The following is a 19,484-nucleotide window of genomic DNA, read 5'->3' as shown; positions in this document are numbered from 1 at the left end:
TTCCCAACAGCTGGACTCCATTTAAGCTGGAGAAACAGCTCAAGGATAATGAGTGGAAACTGCTAATTGTCTTGGAGGTTCCTGGCAAAGAATGTGAATGTTTGTGTCAATGTGAGATTGTCGTTTATTATTTTTTATGAATTAGTAAACCTTAAAAAAAGACTTACAGTAAGTTGATGAAAGTTTAAAATCTTTCTCTTCGTCAGTTGTTTCTCAAGATACCAAAAAATGGCATCAGTATCCATTACCGACCTTGGAATGCAGCCCTGACAGGATTGGACGTATTATCCCAAACTTTGGAATTTTTTTTAATTTATTTATTTTTTATGAAAGACACCAATTTCCACAATCTTGGTTGTGTTTTTAAACAAAGTGAATCGCTTAAAATAACAAAACATATAATGCCTTGGACTACATCAGACTATAGCCTTAGACTGAAAATCTTGATTACCTGGTTTAGAACTTGGTGCCCAAGTTTAGTCCTTGAGAGATATTATGCTGCAACTTCATGAGGTAAATCTCATGAAGTTGAGGTGTACCTCATGAACACCAGAATCAAATGGCTATGGTTTCCATCAGCATTCAACTCTGCAGAGGCCTGGTAGCGAGTCAGTAATTTGGTCAAGATGTGATGAAGATGGAATGTATCTAAATGTTGCAGGACAGCGTCGCTTGAGGACTGATTTTGAGTGCCCTGAGTCAGGAATGATTTGTCTTTGAGTCAGGAATGATTTGTTTTTGAGTCAGAAATGATTTGTTTTTAACTCTTCCTTGAAGGATTTCTTTTCTGAACAAGCATATAAACAGCAACAATGTTTTGTTGTCAAGCATAGTACATTTATTGTAGATGGTACAATATTATTAAGATATTTACAGCAGGTACAATACTACTGATAATAACATCTGACTCACTAGCCTGCTTTTATAACACTTCAAGCAGGGACTTAACCTGTTAAAACCTTTGTGTGTTTACTGAATGGAATGAGAAGTCAGCCCACTCCTCTGATTTGCCAAACAAGGTGGTGACAACGTCTGACTCAAAGGGTTAGCTGGTTTTGCAGCTTGATAAGACTAGCTTAAACAGAAGAGATGATTGGACTTTAGTTGAAGGTACTTCCATAAGTAGGAAGAGAACAAAACCAATCACTATTGTTTGGTTTTACCCTTTAGAATGGCTTAATGCTTTATATAGACCATCCTCACACAAGAGGGCACAGATAATTCCAGATCACTTGAATGCCATCTCTTTACACCAAACAAAATATGATGAGATAAATTATCAGTAATCAATAATAGCGAACATTTAAATACTTTATTGATGTGCCAAAACTTGACCTATTATTCAAGCCAGGAGCTCCTAACCAGAAGTTTTCCCTGAATTTAATAATAATCCGTTTAACAGTTTTGAGTCATGAACCTCCCAACTCTCATCTCTGCTTTATTTGCAATAATGATTCAGCCCTCCATCTTGATATTGCCGCTCACAAATAAATATCGGCCACTCTTGCTATAAATTTGCATGCCGTTTCACTCTTCAACCTTTACCTCATTTGCATAATCTGTCTGACAGCAAGAGTGTTGGGATGGACGCGAGGGGCTAATCTTTGAGGGACGGCAGTGGGACAAAAGTGGGATCTTTGGGCGAACAAAGGGGCCTTTTCCTGTGGAGGCGAAGACGACATCATCCGTCCGGCAGCTTGGGAGCGCGCTGCCCGAAGGGTGGCTCTTGAAAACAGATCTCCATCATCGTGCCCCCGCCGAAGCGACCTTGTCCTCCTTAATGAATGCCGGCATGAAAGCGAAGGGAAAATGGACTTTAATGAAGTGCCGGATGCGACGCTGTTTTTAGACGCGTCCCTCCATCTCGTGGAGAAGAATGCTTTTACCTGCATCTCTCTGAAACAAGCGGATGGTCGCGTACTTCCATTAGAGTTAACAAAGGCCTTGAAAATGTTATGTTTTCAAAAGAAATGTTCTTTCTGTTGAATTAGCAAGGAGGCCGTCACAAAAGGGCCACTGCTCTTATGCATTTGGTTTTATTAACTGGGTCCATTTTTTGTCGGAGAGGATAATAACGCGGAAGCAGAAATGTCTGATACCGTTGGTTTATGGTCTTTCAAAGGGACGCTCCGGCAGTCAGAAAAGGGAGGTATTATATATCTTTTCTTTGAGTGGAAACTGAGCAGAGAAGGTCCATTAAACTTTTTAGAAGTCCTTATCTAACTCTACCCTTATGGACTGTATTGTATTGGAGAAAAAACAGATTAAAATGTGTTTTTTGCCTAATACATACTTTGAAAAATACTTCTTCCCTATCCAGGCTTTTGTTTCACAGAAACAGGAAGGCGGTGTATCAATTTTTTCCCCCTTACTACTGTCTTGTTGTCTTGCTAGTAGATTGAGGACGTCTCACAATGCCTCTGCTTTTATTTTCCTAAAAAGAAAAAAAAAAGAAAAAAAAAAAAAAAGATGAATGGGTGAGATTTGCTATTTATGCGGATCGAGAACAAACTTGGTGGGAATTAATAAGGCCAAATTAGAAGCTCCGGTGAAGGGCGTCGAGGGCGCCAGAGTGTCACGACTGTGAGTGGTGGAGAAGAAAAGCCCGGTGCTCGATCCTGACAAAGCCCTGACGCTCTCTATCTCATCCATTAGTTGTCTGCATAGAGCTGAAAAGCAAAGAGGAGTCTGTTAATGCACAGATAACCCAGAGGTCCCTATGTGTCTGTCTCTCCCCTTCTCCCTCCTCCTCACTCTCTTCCTTACCTCCTTCTACTCCTCTTCCTTCAGCCCACCCACCCAATGTTTCTCCCTCTTGTTTGAAACATTTGGTATTATAACGGGACCCTTTCCTCTTGTGTAACGTCTTCCGAAAGATTCCAGTTTCTTCCATTAGTAATCTTAACCAACCTTAATGAAAGTCCAGAACCAAGCCACGACGACGTGGTCACTTTCTAGGAGGGAGAGATGATTAGAATTTCTGCTCTACCAATAACATCTCGCTGAGCCATTAGAGACACTTGGTTTATCTTTATATGCAGAGATTGGTGAGTGTTTTATGTCGACGCGCCGTGTAATCACTGGTGGAGAGTGCATTGATCTGAGATAATGGGCAGCTAAAGTGGGATGTGGTGTTTGAATGGAGGGGTGAAGGAAGCCAAAGAGCGGCTTTAAAATAACACAATGATGGTTTTGACACCGCTGAATGCCTGCAAAGAAAAAATATATTATTCTGAAGGACATCAAATATATATTTTTTGTGAATCAACAAGGCAAAAAATATAGAGGTTCGGGTTTATCTCGGCAATCAAGGTTTGGTTGATTTATTGTGTTCAGCCTTAAATTTTGTTCTTTTTTGACTCGATTCAATTAAAAAATACTTTAAGTACCAAAAAGGGGAATTAATTGTCAATGTTATCCAAATATCTTCAGAGTCGTGGATGGTGATGCTGTCTGTAGGAAGGATCTCCTGTAGCTGTCACTCTGGTTAACAAACCTGAAGAGGTATCTGAATGAATACTGTTACTTGACTGACATGCTAACAGCTCAACTTCTGGGCAGCAGAGATAATTTTCTACAGCCCCTCATCCACAGGCTTGGCTTTACCGGTTCTCCCTCAGTTAGCCCCAGTGAGTTTTGTCTCAGCAGATCCAGCACGGTTTCTTTCCGATTTTTGGAACCACCTCACGGTGGTCCAAGCTGAGTTTTGTGCATCTGATTGGGAGACTGCTTTTTCTGGTTGGATTTACGTCACTGGATGAGAGATGGTGATACTTTTGGTAGAGTGCGTACAGCATCAACTTGACAGGGCAACCCGCAACATACAAATATACCAAGAGATTTTGGAAAAACTGGCCGCCCACTGGTACAAAATGGCACAATTGTAGCATCGACCACAGCTCCTGCATGCTCAAGATTCACCCACGTAGTGAGGAAAACCCCACCAATGGAGACACCCAACTTTGCTAGAACCAAGCCAGATATTAACTGGTTAAAATTAGACTTAACGGAGTAGGGGCTTACAGTAACATGTCTTGGATGACACTCTCAGTTGTTGACAAGCATATCTAATCCATCTCATCTGCTTTTGCTGCTTCTGTTTAAATATCTGTCTTGTAGTACAGTTAGAATCCAGGGCAGAGCGACAGTAGAGCTGTAGATATGATCTAAGGTCATCGAGACTGATGGAAGAGATGGTTTGAACTTCCTCCGTCTTCTTGCTGCTCTGTGGTCCTGCTCTGCATCCATGAAGCTTCAAATCTTCTGGTCTTTGGGCATCAAAGTTCAGGTAATATTTGAGTTTACAGGGTTCTAATCTGGGGATCCCAGTTTTTAAAAACAACAAAGTTGCCACTTCTATGCATCTGTCCGAAAGTGAAAATGTTAAAAGCAAGAATCATCCAATCTGGACAGCGTCCATGACAAGGGAAGGACAGTTGTCCAAACGTTTTTCAAAAAAATATATATATTAAAAAACAAATAAAAAATCAACAAAGAACTAATGTTACCCCAACATGCTCCCAACATCAACCGTGAAAATCTTCCTGCTGTTCACTTACAACTCCTTGTACTCCCATGTCCAGTCAGTCTTACTGCTTTCCCAGTGGCTTTTTGTTCTACACTTTCATTAAGTGAACAGGTTTTCCTTCAGCTCCAGCTCTTTACTAAAAACATTTTGTCTTGCGGAGTAAATCTGTGGAATAGTCTTAGGAATAAAGTAATGTCCAAACATCACCCAGTTTGAAAAGGGGGTTTCAGATGAGGAAACCACGTCATAGTCAAGACTACTGTTCAAAGACTAAACAATATGGATCCACCAACCTGATTTAACAAGCTTCTACTTCTTAGCACATTTCAAACATAGCATTAGTGTAAATAGTGTAAAATCTCCAGCTGTTATAACTGTGATTTTTATTTAACATACACTAATTCACAAAGACACAAAGTGTAGCCAGAGAAAGATAATCTCAGGCTTATTCTTTGGCTCTGCGCACATTTAAACTTGGCTGAGCGTAATCTGTACCTGCTGGCATTTTTTTGACAAAATAAAAACACAAAAATTAAAGCCTTCATCACAGCCAGCATGGGACTTCTGCAGTTGTACCGTCGTGTTGTAAACATACTCAAATGTGTGTACTCTGAATTTAACATGCCCCGTTTGGGCAATAATCACAGGCCACTCTCAGCTTACGGGAGAAATTACTGCACAGTGATGGGGTTAAGTGTGTCATAGTTTATGGGTAAAAGGTGTGCAAACAGATGTAAGTGAGATATATAATAAAGATCAGTAAAGCGGTGTCACTTTAACATGCACCGCGTCAATACAGATCATTACATTTGGATCACTGTTGAGGATGGATGTCTATTGATCCAGAACACTGAAGGGATTTTCCATTATGGCTCTGTATGATGTGGCTTCCTCACAAAACAAACCAGCAAGCTAATAGAGCTTCCTGCGTCCATGCGAGTCAATGTAACAATATATGTGAAATTAAAAATAAGAAGACAATTATGTCTTAGAAAGTTAATTTTTCCAGATTATTTTTGCAGTGTTTTTTTTTTTTTTAAATTGCCTTGTACTGTAAAGCTATTTCCTATGACAGAGTTTCAGTGTGACGCTGAAAGAATATATTCTGGTTGTTTTTTAATGTCTGCTTAACGTCTTGCGTGTGGCGTCACGCGCCTGAAGAAAGTGAGTGCAAAGGAAAGAGGAGAAAAGAAGAAAATGATGACGTCTATCGAACTGAAGCAGGAGATAATACAAAAACATGAGCATTGTGTGAGAATTATCAAAATGGCCAAGGTGACCACGATTCCTTCAAAGCTACAAACAAAGTATCCACGAGGAGATTGGCTTGTGTTATTTGTTAATAAAACTGTGTTTTTTTTTGTCATTTTAGAGTGGTTTGGTCATATCTTACAGGGCTGGGATAGATTAAAATTATTTTAATTAACTTAAACAGAGAAAATACGTTTGAAATACAAGCAGATTGACTTATGCGATGAATTAAACTTGTATCTCGAGCTTCTGCTGAACAAGAATCAGTTTGTGATTGGGAAATTCTTCATATTTTGATGACTTGTTTAGGTTATTTCCCCAGAGGACAGGATGGACACTAAAAAGACTGGAAACACAATGCCTTGCTGTAAGCCAATGCTTAAATGCATGCAGGCAATTTTACAGACGCCTTTTATCTAATTACTATGAATATTGTATGACTTTGTTTATTAATAATGGTGTTGACAAAAGCATCTCGATAGAAGCTTGAAATGTCACCTCATATTAAAATACTTCAGTGGAATTATTATTAATGTGTGAATGCTGCGTCTTTGTAACACCGGAGTGCATTCGTCGCCCACGCTGGGCCTGTGCTCATTTGTTTAACTTAGAAAGGGCCACTTAAGCGAGAACATGACAATATCAACTAGACTTTGTCAGCAGGCGGGTAAACAATTGTCACACAAAACATTTCAGGGAAGCAAGCAAACAGGTTTCCCTTAATGATTTCCCATAAAGAAGTTTGGAAATTTGCCGGAGCCGTGCCCGACCCGTCTCACACGCCGCTGACTTCAAGTGGTAACGTGACGAAGTGGAAGTGGTCACGGTGTGCTAGTTTTTACCTGCTCATCCGTTTTTACCTCAGCGCACTCATCAATACAGCAGCAGTGCAGTTTATTCTCAAAGGTCCCCCTTCACTGTTATCAATACAGACTCACTGTGACTGATCACGATGTGATATTTCTGATGAACTATTTCTCACACAAACTTTTCACGTAGCGAGGTTCCTTTGAATGCAGAGAATGAAGTCTTTCTTCCTCCACAGTCCTTTGACTTTACAGGTATAACAAACATTGAGCTTTTCCAACAAACTGCTGCAGTCAGTATTTACCTGAAGGCAGGTTTAAAGAACACGCTCTCGCTTGGAAAATTGGTTCCAGCGAGGCACAAAGTCTTTCCTGGCTAAGCGTCAAGTGCCTCTTGTTTCTGGCAGGAGTCCTCAAGGACGTGACCGTTTTCGTGAAAGTCTTTACTTTTATGGGAACAAAAATTGAGGACTTAGCCGTACAAAAAAATTGATAAAATGTGTTTTTAGCTACTGCGGTTAAGAAAGTGGTTGTGCCAAATCAGTTAAGAGATATACTTTACTCTGTATGTACTTTCAAAGTTTAGTCTAAAAAAATATGTGGAGTTAGCCTTGGTTAGCATACTTTGACATTTTGCTCCCATTTAGAGATTCATAGAGGTTTTTGTGTGAACAGTTTCTTCTTTCAACCGTATTTACTCGTTGCTTTTACACGCCTTATTCAACTCATATGAATAAATAATAAAATCCGGACAGCTCGGACTTGACTACATCCTGACCAGTAGAGGTGGCCGATATTGACTTAAAATTTTAACTTGATACTTTTTAATAAAAGTGATGGTAAAAAAAAAAAAAAGTATTTATTTTTGGTAGGGACAATGCATATTAATTGACATTTCTGTAAATGTGCCAGAATTAGCCAAATGGCTATTTTTCATCCTTTGCAGCTTATTACTTTGTTGCCATCGATTTTTGTAAACTGTGTAGCTGTGACTTCATGGCACAGCAATCAGAGCCCCATAAGCACACAGTAACAAATCATATTTTTGATTGATATTATGTAACAAGCTGTGCAACAGTAGCAATGCTGACAATACAGACAATTTCAGAAGTTTTAAAACATCATTAACTGGAATCTGTGGCAATATGTCAAGATAAACTCTTATCACAATCATTTTTTCACAATAACAATATCAATGTACGATAACAATGCAATATGTTGTTATCCAATAAAACAATTGATGGTATATTAGATAATGATATAACAAGACAATTCAGGTCAGGGTTACAGTACATCTACATTTTGCCGTTTCCCAACATTGGAATTGAGGCAGTTTAGAGGAACATAATTATCAATTAATCTACGTTTAGAGAAAACTTTGGAAAACGAACACTGAGGACTTGATGCCAGGTCTTCTGCAACAGGTGTGGATACAAAATAAACAAGATGAAATTACATCAACAGGAAGTTGAAGCAATCAAAAAAACTAACTATAACAATAGATCATTTTGTAAAATTGGTGCAATGAGATGTTACTTAATGGTGCTACAGTGTAGAAGCCAAAGTTCATCTGAACTATTCTCGAATGGGAATTTCTTTTTGTTGAGTTATTTTCTTTAATGTGGAGATTAGTGACAATCCACCAAGGAATGGTTGTGACATCAATGTTGAAATTACATATCAACCTTTGCACATAAAAATGTATTTAATATAAACCCTTTAAACTAAAGTGTATCATGTATCAATTATATATATATATATATATATATATATATATATATATATATATATATATATATATATATATATATATATATATATATATATCACAGATCCTAATATATAAATGGTAATGACTAAAAGAAATACATAAAACCGCAATTAATGTTTGTCAGGTAAAAAACACCCGTGGTTGTTTTCATCATGTTCACAAAAATGTGATTTGCTGCTTCTTTCTGCTACCTTTACATCCTTCCATCAGTTGGCATTGAAGTATTTGCAAAATACAACAAAAAAAATCTCTAATTTCTCTTTACCTCATTTAGTTCCTTCCTGCCGGGACGACGGCTGTGTTTTAGATTTGCAGGCCTGCAGATGCAACAAAAAATGTTTCTTCTGAGGTAGAGCAGCCGGCGAGCACAGGCAATCTGTGATGTTCTGAGAGGCTGTTTTCCTTCATCATCTCCGTGTTATCGGCTGATATGGAGGGGAGCCACAGAATAGATGTGGGTCGGGGAATGAAGGTCAATCCTGTGCACCTGGTTCACTCGGTTAACGCCAGTCACACATCAGAGGACTCTCAAATTTATTCGCTCACCCTTCCAGCTGAATCTCACATCTTTTAAAAATAATGACTTACAGCTGCAGTTAGTAACTTTTAAAGAATTAAAAAAAAACATATTTTAGTTAAAAGTGTAACCATATTGTGGCAGCATGTCATGAAACAAGCTCTGAAAAAAATGTAGCTCCTCGAAATAAACCGCTCCCTGTCTAAAAGAACTAATCAGAGCCAAATTCTCCTCTAGCTGCCAAACAACTTCATGTACATGCTAAATATGCTAATGGTGGAGATAACTTAACGTTCCAGGAAAACTGTTCATCCGGGGTTGAACAGTTGTTGGGGTTGGCTATGCTAACTAGCCATAACATTCCTAGCAGACTGTGCTATCGGGAAGACGTTGTGGCTAGCAGAGAGCACAAATAATTGACAGTGCTAAGACCCGCCTCCTGGCTCTGATTGGTTGTTTTTAGTTAGCGCTGGGAAAAGGCAGAGGAGCTTGGTTTGTTTGTTTGGGGTTTTTTTGTTCATTTTGACAGATTATCTGTCTTGTACTATACTGCCAGGATGTAGTGACAGTTTCAACAAATGAGTAGAAAATATACAGTACAGACCAAAAGTGTGTGTCCAAACTTTTGGTCTGTACTGTATATATCTTAATATATTTTTAAAGTTACATAATGAAGCTTTAAACATAGCTCTATTGTTATATCAGAACTTTTTAAAAACTCATATGCGCCATCATCTGTATGTTGTCTATCAGACAGACTGAAAACAACTGTGTGTCGATTCGTGTTGCCTCGGGTGATGATCCAGATAATCCCTGCAGCCACTTATAAACGGCAACAAATCCCCAACCTCTGCAATCGGAAAAAAAGAAAAGTCCAATTTGTGAAGCAACCCCTGGAGCAGAGGACGATTCCTGCCCACTGGAATTTGCCCATCTAAAATTGCTTGAGGTTGTGCTCTCTCTCAATCCCCACCCACCACGTCCATCTGCTGATGGTGGCTGAACACTCTTCCACCACCAACGCTTTCAACTGACCACACAAATCCAGTTAATTATCTGTTGGGGGTTAAAAAAAAAAAAAAAAGAAAGAAATGGAATTGATGCAATATTGCTGTCACTCTGGTGCACTTCTCTCCTTGTAGGCTGGAGCCAGATCCCAGCGGCATTGCCTCCCAGATTCTCCAGCTGCTGACTGTGATCTCTGCTGGGCTCTGGTCCGTCCCTGCCTTCCCGCCTGCGTGCTGAGCATGAAGATCCCCGTGTGGTGCCTGGTGGTTCTGCTGGGATGTTTCTTCACCCCCGCGCGCTGTGACTGTCAGGGGGAATGCGTGGCCTGTGGGCTGCTCTTACAGCAGCAACAGCTGGAAGAAGCCTTCGATACCATAGTGAGTATATGGGTGGCTGGCTTTGTTTTTTTTCTTTTTTTAGTGGGTCTAAATTGCAGCGCACATGTCATCACCTCCCAAAAATAATGGCCTGTGTCATTTTTTGCCAAAAGATGAATTAGGTTGTGAAAAATAACTCAGGCCATCATTTTAGGCCTATTTTGTGTCAGTTGTTCAGGAAACAACCAGCTGTACCGTAAAGCAGCAGACTGCAGGCTAGCTACAGGAGCAGAAAACATAAAAAATAAACCAGCTTGTTACACTATATCCCTTTTAAAGAACAGAGCTGGAAAAATAAATGTCATTTAGAACAATAAACATTTAAATACTCTCTCTAAACTACAAAATATCAACAAATAAAGGTAGCATTACTATCACTTAAAAATGTTGCCAAATTATTTTAGCAGCAGTGGAAATCACTACTGTTTTAGTTTAAAATGGAAGCAATGCTATGCATTTTTGACATAAGATTCTTTTTAATTAACACCATTAAAACATACTGTAAGAATTCAATTTCATACCTAAGCTCATCACAATAAGCAATAATCATCTAATCAATTAATGGCATGTTATTGAAATTAGCTTGATCATTTCCATTGTGATGATTAATATCTTGTTTACAGAGACGCCATAATCCATTTTATTTATGTTCTCGGTTGTGTGAGGCGTTTATTTCTGTTTTGTTGATTTGTTTTTGGTTGCCGGATTTTATTTTATTTCGGACAAATAAAATGTCTTCTAGCTCCAATGTGGAGTGTTCTGTACAAAATGTAAGTTCATTCGTGTTTGAGAGGGCAAACTTGCACTATTATCCCATGTCAATATGATTTATCGCAGTAAATTTTATTGTCCACCAAAATTTCTTAGCGTGACGAGGCTGTTCGTACCGATCCATTTCATTAGAATCAAATATTTGACCCAAGTTTTTTTTTTTTTTTTTTTTTTTTTAACTACAAGTATTATTGCCTGTAGAGAGCAGTAATGATGCAAACCCATATATATGAAAACCAACAGCAGCTGTTGCACAGTGGTTTACCTATTGTCAGACAATTATTGCATAAGACCAAACAGTTAGAAAACCGGAGAGACGTGGCTTTAGCTGGAAAAAAAAAAAAAAAATCAAATTATTTCATTCTGACTTTGGATATTGCAAAGCATGAACGGCACTTGCGCAACACTTCGTGACCAACGTTAAAACTCCAGTCTCTCAACCGGGAGGAACAGATTCCCTCCTCCTTCTCTCAAACCCAGAACTTCCAACTCGGCTTTCCAAACAGTCCGAGGACGTCAGCGGGGATAAAAATAGTCCGTGGGCGTCCATGGATAACGGCAGGACGGCTAATTTAGCTGATAATGATGCGCGGAAAGACAGCTGGGACCTTTATGGAGTTGTAATAGAACTATGTAATTGACTGCTCCTCTGTAGCATCATCTCGGGCTTACATCAGTGACTGACACTTTTGATCAGCTCCTCATTGTGCTAGGCGCCTTCCCATTGAGCCAAGCCCCAGATGGAATCCGCAGAGCAATTCCATTGTTTCCCACCCCAGACCAAGAGAAGGTGTGTGTGTGTGTGTAAGCGTGCGTTTGTTTGTAATACCTTTTGGGGCCATTTTTCTGACACATACTATGTTGTGGGGACCCACTTCTCCTTGTGGGGACCGAAGCCTGGTTTGTGGTTCAGTGGTTAGATTTGGGTGTGAATTGAGTTTTGGTTAGGGTTAGGTATGTAATAGTTAGGGTTAGGATAAGGGTAAGGTTTAGGCTGTAGAAATGAATGGAAGTCCCCACAAAGTCCCCACAAAGATAGTCACGCAAACCTGTGTGTGTGTGTGTGTGTGTGTGTGTGTGTGTGAGGCCGCCGCTGTTTGTTATAATGTCAGGACCCATTGATTTGTTCCCGGAGTAGACAGACACACGGATAGAGGAGACATACTGTATGCACACACGCCTTCTGCCTTTCTATTTATTACATAATGAATTATGTTATTCTCAAAGGTAAATGTCAAGTTTTGTTTACGCTTGGGCTAATTATCTCTGTTGTTGGTCTTAATTAGAGGACTTTCAGCAGCTCTGACAAGCTTTATCCAGGATTCCTGGGGTTCTTTAAGCGCTACAGATGAGAACAAAGCAGCAGAAAGGTGTCAAACTGAGCTCTTTGAAACTTCCAGAGAATCTGATCCCAACTTCAGCAAATCGAGTTTTTCTTTCTAGAGAAAGTTAAGAGTCTACCGTCTCCTAATGTTAAAGTCATCAGCTAAACAGAAAACAGCTGGGAAAACTTGTTACATTGTTGTGCAACTAACAGTTATTTTAGCAATCGATTGTTCTATATCGATTTAAAAAACAACCTTGTCACATTCTACAGGTTTTTCATATGCAATATTACAAATAAATTCAAAGGTGCAAATGAACAAATTGTTCAATTAGATTTGAACTGAAGACTGAGCTGCTTGAGTTTTGGCAAAAGAACACATCAACAAAGATATTTTCATGTAAAAGCTGCAGTATGCAATGTGTATTAAAAACTTCTTTTATATCTCCATGTTGTGACAGTGTAATGTAAGACAGATCATTTGTGAAAAAAATTAAGCTCCTCTACTTTCTCTGAGTGCTAACTACAAACAACCAATCAGAGCCAGGAGGACAGTCTTAGCACTGTCAATCATTATTTTGTTTCCTTCCCTTGCTCTCTGTAATCCTGCAGCTAGCAGAGCCGGTCTTGAATGCTAAGGCTATTTAGGTTAGCCAATGATGACGGCGGACAAATGGTTTTTCCATAACTGGGAGTTGTTTCTCCGCCTTTATTGCTTTTAGCAGACAGCACATGAGGATGGTTGACAGCGCTAAGCCCCTCTTCCTGGCTCTGATTGGTTGTTTCTGGTTGGGAGGTTTCAACTCAGCTTCAAATCTGGGCTTCTAAAAAAACGTCAGAATTAGAAAACGTTTCCAAACGTTCAAATCAAGCGAGTAGACTGAGTTCTGATGATTACACTTTTTACGCCTGTGCTCGTCGACTACGGAGATGATACTTCCGACCTGCTGTTAGACGGAACCGCTTTAATTCATTTCGCCACCTGGCGTCATGTCGTCGGCGAACACGATAAAAGGTGTAATTCCTGCTCGGCCGTGCGAAAGCAGACATTTTTACCTGAACGAGTGAGGGAAAACACAGGTCTGTCAATAACGACCGCATTCCATCTGAGCGAAGGTCTGCTTTTACCCGGCAACAGGCGCGCACAGATGCAGGGGTGAATTACGGCACTCGCTAACGCACCTGCATGTTCCCTTCTCAATAAAGTTAAATTGTCTACCGTGAAATGAGCTAATCAGACGGATTTACTGCTCCAAGTCCCCCCACCTCAACTCGAAAGGCTGCAGTTGCTCTGTGCCCTGGTTGTAGGTAGTAGGTAGTACACCGGTACAAGTGAGGGTCAACCCCTTATAGCTACTAAACGTCTGCAGCAGCCAAAAGTTTTCCACAACCGCCTTTGCGTCCACTCATGTATATAAAAAAAGAACTAAATGCTCGCTCTCTTTTTCTGTCTCTCTCTCACACACATAAACACGCACATTTCCACTCACTCATAAACTCCTTTTAGATTGCTCCATTGATCTGACGTGGAGAATCCCCTTGGTGTGCTCATTTAATTTACGACGGATAATTAATTTCCGCTGATAGATCCGCAGCGGAACTCCCTCTTCTCTCGCTCCTGTGATGCGAGCAGGTCTTCCGATAACAATGGCAATTTATCTCGTTTTGGGCGAGATTTTGAAGAGCAAATGGGATTCGCCTCTCAGCTTAAGCTCTAAACTTTTAACTCGGAGAGTGCAGGTTTTGGGTAAAAAGGAGAGAAGCAGAGGGAGACAGTTCAGAACATGGTGGGGAGAAAAATGCTTTTCTTAAAGTGTCTAGAGATTAGCAATTTTCTCTCTGGTGGTCTTGATGTTCCTTGACAATGTTTGGTTGATAGTATTCACACCCGTTGAGCTTTTACAAATTTTATTATGTTATAACCCCAAACCTGAGTGTGTTTTATAGGGTTTTTGTGCCATAAATCAATATGAAGTACAGCAAATTTAAACTACTACAATTTTAAGTTGTTTTGGCTTGGCATCCAGCTAGCTTATTAGCTTCCACCATTTTGCTTTTCATAAAGGTCAAGGTAACATGACTTTGTTTTAGTACTAATTATAACATCATAGGTTTTAGTAGTTTTGATAGATCTGAACTATAAGTGGACTACATCCAGTTTGATGAGCTAAAATGATTTTATGGTTCACAAATTTCACATTTATTTATTGTATTGTGGTTTAAAGAATCTTTATTTTTCTCATTGGCTATATTTATGCCCTTTTCTTCTTAAAATGATAACATATACAAACATTAACATTTTATGATTCTTCTATTAATTGATATTTTGACACTTGTAATCCATTTTATTTTTTCTTATGGTTCTTGACTTGTGGTCAGTGGGTTGAAAGTAATCATTTCAACGGGCCACAAATGGCCCACGGACCACATATTGGACACCCCTGAACTACTGTGTCTATGAACTGACGTGAAAAATATGAAATGAGTTAATCTTTTTTTTTTTCCTTAAGACCATTAAAAAACACAACCACAGTAACATCTCTGTATGTGTGTGTATCTGAAGGTCCTGGCAGCAAATGACACAAATAAAAAAAGTATTTAACTTACAAAATGTTATTTACCTTCCACATTATTTTCCCCATAGCTGTTCTGCACTGCTTTGTGAGGATGTATCACATGAAATTATAACAAATGACTGTCTGAAATTACCGTGTGCGAAAAAGTTGCACCAAGTCTTCTGCCGACAGGACAAAGGCTCATAATGTATTCAGAACGCAAACCAAAATCTCATGTCCAAACAATAAAGCTGTGAGCCTTTAAGAAATCTGACAGGAAATCAAAGAGTCAGGAATAATGATGAGTTGACAGGAAAGTCATTAAAACTGCACAGCATACCTGTGCTATATTAAAAAGTTGTAAAATACGACAGGTGTCGTTTGAAGAGCGAAAAACACGTCATTATTATAACCCAAGAGTCAATCAGAAATAAATAGGTATCGACAAAGGAAATGATTCAGCTGCTGTCCTTCAGGCCAGTTTGCGACGTCTTTCAATTTGGTGCTGTCAGTCATTCTGTGGTCGCAGATTTCACGCCTGTCAAATGACGGACATCTCATATTGGTGCATAACTTTCCATATATGCTGACCGTGGCAGTAACAAGGCCCATTAACCCCAACAACGCAGCAGCCGCCCAGTCAGGCTGTAGTCCGCTGCAGGGCCGTAAAGAAACGTGATTGCTTGCCATCGTTTTACAACATGTGTAAAATACTTTAATATTTAGTCATAAAGACAATTTATGAAGATGAAAAGCTTTGTGAGGCCTATTGAAGTATTTATTATTATTATTAATAATGTAGACATACCCATAGAGAAGCTTCACCTAAGCAGACTTCTTCTCAGCCTTGTGAATCTTTTTACTATTTTAGAGGTTTTATTTATTTATTTTTTTTGCTTAAATGAATAAAAGAAGCCAATGTTATGACTACAGCCAGTTAAGCTTGCAACAAGATAAAATTATGTTTTATATGTATTGAGGGCGAACTAAAAACCAGATTAGTGAATAATGGGATTTTAGCAGTTGAACACACCTGACCTCCAATGAGATTTTGTTGGCCTTCAATTAGCAACTCTTTGCTAACTAGCTCAAACCTGGTAGCCATTTTATCAAAAGCAACAAAATTCCAAACACATCAAGCTACCAACAGCATACATGACATATTTAAAGACGACCAACCTTAAAGTTAAAAAAGTTAAATTGTTTTTCCAGGGCCAGATTGTGTGCACACACTAATTTAGCTTAGCGTAGCTAATAGCTTTAACAAATCTTTGTTTTTTCCCTGAAAACCTGAAACTCTTTGCTAACACGTTAGCCATATTCTACTGCAGTTTGACATTCATAAGGTTATGATTTGATTTCTTAGGTTACAAAACTTCCACAATGCGTGGAACACACAATGAATGAACAATGAATGTTCATTCATTGTGGGACAAAATTTCAATTGTGAAGTAACAATTGTTTCCTAAGTAAAGAGTTTTAGGGAGGACTGAGATTTCACTAGGTAGGCATTAGCATTTATGCTACAAATGTTTTCTGAGTACGGAAAATGTTGAAATGTGACATTTTTAAATCTACATTTAGCCTAAATTTCACAACCAAAGTCCTGAGTAGGTAAGCTAATGAGAACTTAGCCAACTATCTTTCAGTATTTCTCTGGATTCTGATGTCTTTTTTACTTCCTTTCTCAACTTTGTTTTACAGTATAAAAGACATCATCGTCTTTTCTATGTCTGTTTGACAAATATTTGCCTTGGTGGAAAAAGTTTCATTATATTAACCAGAAATGGGGCTCTGGTTTGATTTGTTGGGTTGAAAAACTCCCATAAAAAAAAGAGATAAAACCATAATAAATTTTATTGGCTTTTACTACAAGATAATTTATTACCTGGTTGATTTGTGGATTTAAGTTATTTTAACCTTCCTTTGTTTAACCTTTGTTTTTGGCGAGACAAATTACTCCTTGTCAGGGACAACAGATGAACCCTCTTGACTAATTCTTGTTTATTTACAAGATGGTTAATTAATGTGCATTGTCCATACCAACTAAATTAACATATTTCAAATTGATCAGCCATAGATTAATTATATTTTAGATATAACTTGAGACAAAACCTCTCTTCTAATGATTTAACCTTTACTGTTATTAGGGTTAAATAAAAGGCTGAGTAAAGTAGCGTTCATAAGAAACAGAGGAGCTCCACACCGAGAGATATTGGCAGCACTAAGACCCTCTTCCTGGCTCTGATTGGTTGGTTGTAGTTATCACTGGGAGGAGAAGGAGCTAATTTTTTCCCCCACAGGTTATCTGTCTGAATACCAAACTGTCACCAGAAGGTCACAATTTCAACAATATATATATATATATATATATATACATATATATTAGAAAAGTTGCATACTGCCGCGTTAATCTCTCTGTTGGACTAAGTCCCACTTCCTGTTCCTTCTGCAGGTGTGTCTGTTGGAGTGTGAGGGTCACGTCTCCACTTCGCTAACATGGGAAGTGTGCAGACGCGCCGTAAAGCTGTCGCACCAGCCCACACTAGCCGAAGGGGGCGCTCTGTTCAAGAGAGTCGGGGAGGAGCCGGACCTGACCCCGCTCGACCTGAACGCCGAGACGGCGGCAGCTCAGCAGCTCCCGGAGCAGGACCAGGACGAGACGCCGTGGGACGAGCGCAGCGTCCAGTATGACTCCTCCCTGCTGGGCTCCTCGGAGGAGGGCGGCAGCCTGCGGGGCCTGGATGTCAGTCTGACCGAGGAGGAGGCCCAGCAGAGGGGGCAGCGGGGCTCCGAGAGCGACGGCCAGCTGGGAGGGGACGCCAGCTCCGAGGGCGTCACCTTATCCAAGCGCTTCGGCGGCTTCCAGAGGGGGCGCCACGGGTACAGGAAGCTGATCGGCTCCCCAGTCAGGGGCCTGCAGAAGCGCTACGGGGGTTTCATCGGCGTCCGCAAATCCGCCCGCCAATGGAACAGTCCGAAGTGGATGAACGTGAACCAGCAGCTGCGGTACAGGAGCAGCAGCCGCAGCGGCCGGCCCGGTACCGGCGGCCTCCCCACGAACCGGCGCTGGAGGCAAAGCAAACTGTGAAGCCTCGGGTTACCTCAGCTCATCCCACCTTTTAGTTCTCTGCGGCTCCCTCGGACTGGAACTGTCCACGTGATCAGAACAACAGACTCTCATCCAGACTCTCATCTCTTCCGCGCCTCTCTTCGTGTCCCTAAGTAACAGAGAATGTTTTGATGTCCCTCCTATTACACTCACATTTACATGCCATTCTGTGAAATAAAAGAATTAGAGAAGTGCAATTGAATATATTTTTGTGTGTCGATACAATAAAAAGGGTCCAAGTGACATTGGAAAACTGGCTGCTTGTGAAGTTTTTCCACCGAGAACGCTCCATAGAAACACTTCCTTACACTTTTCTTCGCATTTTGTTAGGATACCTCAAATTCCTGTGTATTTCATGGAGATTCTGTGTTAGACCAACACAGAGCAGTTCGTAGTTGTGAAATGGAAGGAAAACGACGGCAGAAAAAGGAAAATTCTGGATTTCAAACATCTTTATAAATAAAAACCTAAAAGGTGTGACATGCATTTCAATTCCTCCCCTTTTACTCTGATAATCCTTAATAAAATTTAGTGCAGTGGTCTCCAAGCTTTTTGACTCAGGCCAGGTAGGCAAATTTTTCCAAAATAAAATTTCCCAAGATTTTATTTTGGGATTTAAAAGCAAGAATTGACCTTAGCCAACTGGTCAAAGTGATTCAGTTACTGGCAGGCCATGAAAGGCATTACATTGAAAATGAAAAAAAAAGAAAGCTTTTTGTGTTTTGTTTTAGTTTTACCTGATCAACAAAGGAAAAAAAAATTTAATGAAATGTGTATTTCATTAAAGATCCAAAGACATATGCCATATTAAAAGAGAAATAGATAATTTCCAAATTTTTGGAAAAAAAAAATCCCCCAAAATGTTGGTTTATTTTGTTTTGAAGATACGCCAACAAATTTTGGTCTATTTTGTCGCCCAAACAAAAATAGACAATCATCTAAAAGAAAAAATAGTCAACGTCAATTTTTTTTCAAACAAAAAAATTGTTTTCCCAAAAGTTTTTGGATTTTCTCTCTTTTTTTTTTCTTTTTTTTTTTTTTTTTTTGAAAAGTTTCCATAAAACTTAAAAAAAATCAACAACAAATCTTGATTATTAAAATAGAAAAATAAAATTTGGCCTAATTTATTGACCACATTTGCACCATTCTTCACTCGTGGTGAATCATTAAATCTCTGTATTAATCTAGTTATTCAGTGAAAGTCTCAAACAGCATCATAAAGGGGATATAAAATCTTGATAGAATACATTCTGGTTGTCGTGACACAATGTGCAAAAGCTCAAGGGGGATGAATACTTTCACACTGCATCTCTTTAAAAGAAAAACTAGTTCTGTAGTTCTGGATGGAAATTGACTCGTCAATGTTAACTATCAACAACAACAACACAGGCTTACACTGTGAAAAAAAGACGCATTTTCAGACTCCAAACTAATCCCCACCTTTAACCTAACTATAAATTTAAA

At 39.4% G+C, this 19,484-nt stretch overlaps 1 protein-coding gene across 2 annotated transcripts in view; it reads left to right on the top strand.

Moving 5' to 3' along the window:
• Positions 1 to 18,273, top strand: part of pnocb (prepronociceptin b) — a 29,500-nt gene extending 11,227 nt beyond the window's left edge. For both annotated transcript variants that reach the window (XM_044106782.1, XM_044106783.1), the window contains exons 2-3: positions 10,016 to 10,258; positions 17,364 to 18,273. In XM_044106782.1, the coding sequence (XP_043962717.1) occupies positions 10,016 to 10,258; positions 17,364 to 17,999 (879 nt within the window). In that variant the 3' untranslated portion in view covers positions 18,000 to 18,273. The remainder of the gene's footprint in view (positions 1 to 10,015; positions 10,259 to 17,363) is intronic.
• The last annotated feature ends 1,211 nt before the right edge of the window (positions 18,274 to 19,484 follow it).

Source organism: Gambusia affinis, linkage group LG22, assembly GCF_019740435.1.
Source record: "Gambusia affinis linkage group LG22, SWU_Gaff_1.0, whole genome shotgun sequence".
Classification (NCBI taxonomy): domain Eukaryota; kingdom Metazoa; phylum Chordata; class Actinopteri; order Cyprinodontiformes; family Poeciliidae; genus Gambusia; species Gambusia affinis.
Note: the sequence above shows the minus strand (reverse complement) of the source record. Positions and strands in the feature narration are given on the sequence as shown.